This window comes from Capsicum annuum, chromosome 2, assembly GCF_002878395.1.
Source record: "Capsicum annuum cultivar UCD-10X-F1 chromosome 2, UCD10Xv1.1, whole genome shotgun sequence".
Taxonomy (NCBI): domain Eukaryota; kingdom Viridiplantae; phylum Streptophyta; class Magnoliopsida; order Solanales; family Solanaceae; genus Capsicum; species Capsicum annuum.
The window spans coordinates 129,987,899-129,995,094 of NC_061112.1; the positions used below are offsets into that span (position 1 = coordinate 129,987,899).

At 35.8% G+C, this 7,196-nt stretch overlaps 1 protein-coding gene across 1 annotated transcript; it reads right to left on the reverse strand.

Moving 5' to 3' along the window:
* Nucleotides 1–208: 208 nt before the first annotated feature.
* On the reverse strand, nt 209–5,551 carry LOC107859424 (COP1-interacting protein 7). The gene is made up of 9 exons (XM_016704437.2): nt 5,118–5,551; nt 4,834–5,010; nt 4,098–4,219; nt 3,912–3,961; nt 3,766–3,818; nt 3,524–3,676; nt 2,850–3,052; nt 874–2,537; nt 209–779 (listed from the first exon to the last, which is right to left on the reverse strand). The coding sequence occupies exons 1-9, from the start codon at nt 5,174–5,176 to the stop codon at nt 591–593; spliced, it is 2,670 nt and encodes an 889-aa protein (XP_016559923.1). The 5' UTR covers nt 5,177–5,551; the 3' UTR covers nt 209–590.
* Between the last annotated feature and the right edge of the window lie 1,645 nt (nt 5,552–7,196).

Here is a 7,196-nt window from a genome sequence, read left to right on the forward strand (position 1 = left end):
TTGACTATATGAATCATCTGGCAGTATATGTCATCACATAGTGTATATCTAAGTATGTCTACACACACACATAAGGTTCGTTCGACTCAAAGCATTGATTCTGCTGAAAAACCTTGAACTCGTGGTTGGATTCGCTGCTGACGTATAATATACAAAAAGAAGAAAGTAAAGAACATACAGGAGTAGTTAAGGACAATAAAGCAACTGCTTTAACAGTAAAATGTGATTATTATACAAATGTATATGTGAATCAAGAATAAATATGGGAAGACAGATGTTCATAGTACATAGTAACAACTCCAGAAAGTACCAAAGCCCCAAAGCCTATCTTCACTTATCGAAAAAGAAACAAGATTTGCCATTACAAGTTTAAACAGCAGATAGATTTACAAATAACTTTACACAACATATGAACAAATAGCAGTATCCAAATAATAATAAAGCCTCAATCAACTATACTGGCAAAACCTTATGATGGGACATGAATGTCTAAATAAATGAGAAGAAAAGAGTTGTGGATGTTCCAAGTTCGCGTGAAGCACTCAAATATTTTAAGGTTCAGATCATAGTTTTCCTTGATGACGTTCTCCTTAATGCCTGACCTGCACTGGAAAGGTGTGAACTTTGGATGAAGGTGATATCTTTGGGGAAGCTGTTTTACTTCCTGCTGTCCCTTTCTTGGTAGCTGCTGGGGACGAACCCTTAGCTGCGCTTCTTTCTGCAATCCTTTTTTGCCTCTCGATCACTAATTCTTCCATCCTCTTGCGCATTTCTTCCTCCTATATAAACAATGAGCATGTATGATATATAAGAAAGACAAAAGTAGAAGAGGCAAAAACTACGATAAAACGATGTTATTGGTTATTGTGGTACCCGATCTAATTTGCTCTTCTGGGTTGTCAGCTTGTTAGGAGGAGACATCTTCTTGCTCTTTGCTAAAGCATCAATCCTGCTCCTTGACAGGGCTCCCGGCGAGACTTTAGACCGTGCATCTTTCCCAGTCTTTGAAAGACCGTACTTCTTACTTGCGCTTTTACCTTTCACAGGAACTTTTTCTTCAGTTGGACTATTTGTCTCAACTACAGAAGGTTTTTTATCAACTTGAGTGTAAGAAGCTTCAATCTGAAAATCCAATTCTGGTTGCCAAGATGCGTCAACAGGATCCAAACTTGGGCCTCTTGCAAGCACCACACAGAGGTCATCAGGTTGACTGGCCCCAGAAGTACTAAGCTTGGTTTTAGATGCAGCTGGATCACCATTTTCAGCATTTGCTGAAGCAAACATGTCTGCATCCATGCAAATGTCTGTTTTCCACTGAGAGCCATAATGATCATCAAAAGACGGTCGAGATTGTACCATGAAAGAATCATCAATAGGAGCTCTTTCACTTTCGACTTGAGAGGAACTTTTCTGAATTGACATGCCACTGTCATTGTCAAATATTAATCGCCTAGACTCTTGAGTTTCTGAACTTCCAGAGTGGTTGACAACAAACCAATCTTCCCCATTACTATTTCTAATAGCAGAGGATTCGGAACCAAAATCAGATGGAGTTCCCAAAGTATTGCCTCCTGATGGTTCTGTGTGCGAAAATAGAAGATGCACGTCTTCAGAAACTCCTTTCTTCAAATTTGGCCTCCTATCCTCACCATTGGCAAATTCTACCATGCTAACCTTTGTGTCATTTTCTTCATAACTTTTGCTCATGAGAAGAGAATCATCCGTTGTCAGATGGTCTCTTCTGACCTTCTCACCAGAATTCTTGATACCATAGCCTTCATCCTGGAAGTTCAAAGGTAGTTGGTCACTTGCCCCTTTTATATTTGACTCCTCACGACTCATCAGAATATTCTGAAATGCATCCCAAGGTGCATTTCCTTTTGCTTTCTCAGATAACTTTGGTGACACGCCCTCATTTGGGTCCGTGTTGCTATAACCATTTGATTCATTCTCTACATCAAGATCCTGATGTCCTCTATTCTTGTTTCTGCTTCCTTTTGAGTTGCGGCGTTTCTCCAGTATTGCAACAGCATCATCTACCTGCTCTTTGATAGAATCTTCTTCAGCTGAAGAAGAATCGTAAGAAGATCCATCATTTTCCTCATTCTTCCTCTTGGAAGTAATATAATTGATGTTGCGGATTACAACTGTTTTTGAGGATTTCTTCTTGTGCTTTTTAGCACGTGAGTTCTCCCTTGAAGAATGTTTTTTCTCATGCTTCCTGACTTCATCTGAATCAGTTCCAGAATCAGAGGCACTCGACTCCGTTTGTTCATCATCTTCTGAACTATCATGTTCTTTCAGACTGGATTTCTCCTTCTTCTTTGATCGTTTGTGAGAGTCCCTAACAGAACCATTTACATTTTGTGGCCACTGCATGTGTGCTGGATAGTATTGTAAAGGATGCATGCCAGCAAAAGGCATCTGTTGAGCCGGACCATGAAAGTTGTACATATACGGAGGAATCTGGTTCTGCCATGGCATCTGCATTTGAGCTTTTGCTGACATGGACGGATCTGATGCAGGATGATTCTCATCTGCACATATAGCAGTTGATGTTACCAAAGAAAAGCTTTGTCAATGTTGCAGACATACATTTATATGCACATAACATTGGTACATAAAATGTTTCTTGATCATTGGTCATCAGTATGTATAACACAACATTTATACGCCCATACATTGGTAAATAAAAAATTTCTTGATCATTGGTCATCAGTACGTATAACACTACCAAATATAGTTCTTATGACAAGTCCTTTCTTCTAGGACTCTGCTGATAACGGGACTACCAGCTAAACTCAAATCTAGTAGAGTAAATTAGTGTTAGGAAAGAATAGGTAGGATACCTTTGACACCATTTGAGTTTGTTGATTCCTTCGAGTCAGAACTATCCAAAGAGCCATTATTGTCATATGCAAGAATAACACTTTGATTTCCCAAGTACGATAGATCCACTGGGGTACATGCCTTCATTGCAGCTACCTCATCCATCCATTGGCCATCTGTGTGCTTTTGCTTGTAAAGTTCCTTGAAGTCAAGGCATGCGTCCCTACAAGAAAGATAACACAAATTGAAATTACAAGAAGCGTGGAGCTATAACAGTTGACTCAATCTCGACATCCTCTCCCATATAGTATTATGTATACAGTGAAAGACGTAGAAGCTTGTTGTTATATCATTGTCAAGAGCTACACCTAGGAGTTTCCTAGTTCCATGTATAGGAGATGCTTCCCTTGAAATCAATATAAAATGGGCATAACAATGTCTGATGCTCTTTGCACTGCCCATAAAAGAGATTCCTTTGGTTGTTAGACAGCACAGGTCCTCCAGACTCCGCTTTCTATTATACACCAGAGTGGAACAAAGGTTCACAAGGATGATTGTAACCGGCCACAAGTATTTCTTCCAACTAAAGTAGTCAAAGACAAACAGTGGCGATCCAATTACACCAGTTGTTTTTCTTTATCTACGCGTGTAAGCTATAAAACTTAGGTTATGAAGACACTATTCCCTATCATACCTAAGACGTATGGCACCAAAAGAATTAGCAAACTGAATGAGATCATCCAATTGGTCTATCTCAAAGCCGGCAACTGTTGCACGTGCATAAGCCATGGCCTGCTCTTTCCGAAGTAATGCCTTTCGGGTATCCAGGTGACGCTGAAGGTGAATCCTGAAATGATAGAAAGGAAGAACTCAGTAAGACTCTCAGGTAAATATGGATTGAGAATTCCCTGCTGCTTTAAAGGGAAGATAACTTACTTGGAGTTTTCTTTTGGTGCAGCATTATTAGCTTCTTCAACTTCAGATTTTGCCTAGAAAATTCCATCAGAGTGAAATTTTCAAATGAGCTACTAGACTAAAAGGAAAAAACTAGCCCAAAGTCTAACTGCGATCAAGTAAAATACCTTGAACGAATCGTTTGATTTCCTGGTGCTCTCACTAGCTGGTGAGCTTCCTGCAAGTGAAGCAACAAATGAACATTAGAGCCAATCTGAATATGGTATGAACTCTACTGAGAAAGGTACAAAAAGTGTTGCAATTATCTGATCAGATGTCTACAGAAGGAACCTATCAGTATGTCTTGAACATACCTTCCTCTGAATTGCCATTGGAGCATTCATTGGATTGAATGGAACTCTCGATCTGTAAGATCTCTCGTTCCAATCGCATAAACCTCTCAAGAATTTCAGGTGTACTTACAAAGCGTACAAATCTGCCACGAACATAAATAAATAAAATTGAGTCTTCCATTGCATCAGCACACATTTATGCTAGATCCAACAAGAATTCGGTCTTTAGTATTCAGTTTCCTAATAGTTTGCAATTAGAGTATAGCTTCCAATATGCAAAAGAACATTGAAATGATTATCTGCTAAAACAACACTACCCTGTTTCTAAAAGGATTATGCTTGAAGACAGTGAGTACACGACAACAAGGAAGACTATTGTCTAATTCAGTTCAGTGAGCAATTATAGCTGGTTAAGTGAAGTTATTAGCAATTAGTACATAAAGATCTAGTTTACTTTTTAACCCATAATCACAATCTAGTGATGCTTTATGACCAATTTGCCAATAAGGGGACATAAAGTAAGTTTTTAGTTACATTATCTTTCTCCTTTTTATCTCTGCATTAAGTTTTTAGTTACATTATCTTTCTCCTTTTTATCTCTGCATTAATTAGGACCTTCACCAAAACCAATCAAACATATACCAGCAAGACCAGCAAGACCATCTGCAAGAAACTTTCAGCAATACCACATGTTGGTACTAATGAACAATGACAAAACTACTATAAAACTTGTCAAAGATCAAATAGAAAAATATACCTTAGGAATGTGGCTTTGGTGAACCAGTAAGCATGAGTTGAAGGTGGCTTCAAAGTGATTGAATACCCACCTTTTGGAATCTGATCTTTGGCAAATTTCAAGTGAGAAATGAAAGGCTCCACCAACCCAGATGCCAATTTCTCACTTTTACTCCCAGAAAACACCACAAGATCACATCTTTACCAATACCCACAAAACAAAAACAGGAAAAAATCAAATCTTTATCAGTTCCCATTACAACACAAGCTTAAAAAAGTTATTAATAATAAGGAAAAAAAACCAACCTTGTTCTTGTTGGGGTGAGCTGAAACAAAGCATAATCAAGAAGGGTCCTGGAATCCATGTTCAACCAACAAGAAGAACAGCTCGGTGCACTAAAACACCTGCTATTTTCAACTAACAAGAAGGACAGTTCGATGCACTAAACTCTCGCTGCTTTCACCTTAGTGGAAAAAGGAAAAAGATGAAACTCAAATAGCAAAAGAAATGGGTGTAAAGAAGAACAAAGACATGTTCAAGAACGTGACATAGAGAACTCTTTCAGTTGAAATTGCCAGCAAGCAATGATGGAGCAATGGCAAGAAATGCACATGGAGAGATTTTTGAGCCTTTAACCATTTTTTTCTAGCATAATATGGGAGTGGGCCCCACGTTTTTCACCCTTCAATTATTTGATTTTTATTCCAAGTACCATTATCTCTTTGTCCTCACTCTTTCTTTTATGAAATTATTTTTAAGAATATCAGTATGAAAAAAGATGCAAAATTGGAAGATTTTTTTAAGTGTACCGACAGTTTTTCATTTTGGGTGTGTTTAGTAGGAAAGAAAATGTTTTCCATCAGAGAAAATTTGGTAGAAAATATTTTTACGAAAAATAAGTTAATTTCTTATTTATTTTTTTATATTTGATTATTGATTAAAAAATATTTTTAAAAAAATAATTTTTAGTGTTTAATTGGTGAATGAAAAATATTTTTCAGAAATTACATTTTAGTGTTTAGCTACAGAATAGAAAATACTTTTTAGAAATATAATTTTTGACTCTGAAAATGCTCTTTTTATGGTGTGTTTGATATGGAGGAGGAAAACATTTCTAGAAAAATGTTCTTATTAATAATCTTGTTTTAGTTATGCAAGTAGAAAATATTTTATATATATATATATTTAATAAAAATAATATGAGTATAAACAGTACGTTTTTTGTGGTTATATAGCATTATGCGCAGCATTTTGCATTTAAAGAAGAAGATAGTATTATGCGCATCATTTTGCATTTAAAGCTGGTAATAAAAATTGTGTGTTTGAATCCGGATTAGTCGGGCTCCAATGGGGGTTTCGGATATCGGATGGGAAATAAAAAAAAAAAAAATTATGTGACGGTAATGGTATCTAACTGCATATATAATAGAAGTGAAAAATAAATAGATTTATGTCTAAGACAATTCATAAATGTTTGTATGATTATAAATAATTTTAGGAAAGGTAAAATGAGAAGTTTTAAAATCAAATTATTTGCAAATTAAAAAAATACCATTCTTTTATGATAGATTATTAAAAATAAAAGTATGTCACATAAAATTTTATAGAGTGAGCCAGTAATCAATAGTTTTTGCAGAAGCAAAACATCTTAATCAGATTTAAATAAATTCCATGAGAAAAAAAATCTTGTTTTCTTTTTAAATTATTTCATTAGCTTTTCTCTTTTTATAAATTATAAGATCATATTGTCATGCATGAACATAAGATGTCTGTGGTTGCTTTAAAGGATCCTGAAAAGGATGGTTTTCCTTCTAATGGGTCCAGAATTGAGATCTTTGACTTTATAATAATCATGTTGGCATATTTTTAACCTTATATTAGGTAGTATATATATGTAAATGAGTTGGAAAAGATATACTAGTAATTTATTAGGATTAGTTGGGAGGTCTAAGTCTGATTTAGCCTCACTGTCTCACTTAATTGATGATCGAGAAGATGGACTAATAGTGTGGAAGTGCCATTATTTTAATTTAATTACATGTTAATTAGTGGTGGATCATACTTGATCACTCACTCACTTTTGTTAATTACATGTACTGGAAAAATAGGATAATGAGAATATAAAAAGTGCTTAGAGCATGATGATTACTATCATCAGGAGGCATCATATACAGAAAATTGAACTACTTAAGAATGTGATTTGAGACCTAGGTGCAAATATTTGGTGATTCGAAATTCGTTAAATCCGACGTAGATTAAGTAAAACTACATAAGAAATGTATAACACCTTTGAAACCAAGAAGCTAGCTAAGTTCTTTGATTTTGATCAAGAAGAACCTTAAAGTTTTCGGTGTCAATATGTGTATTCGAACCTTCCCGAACAC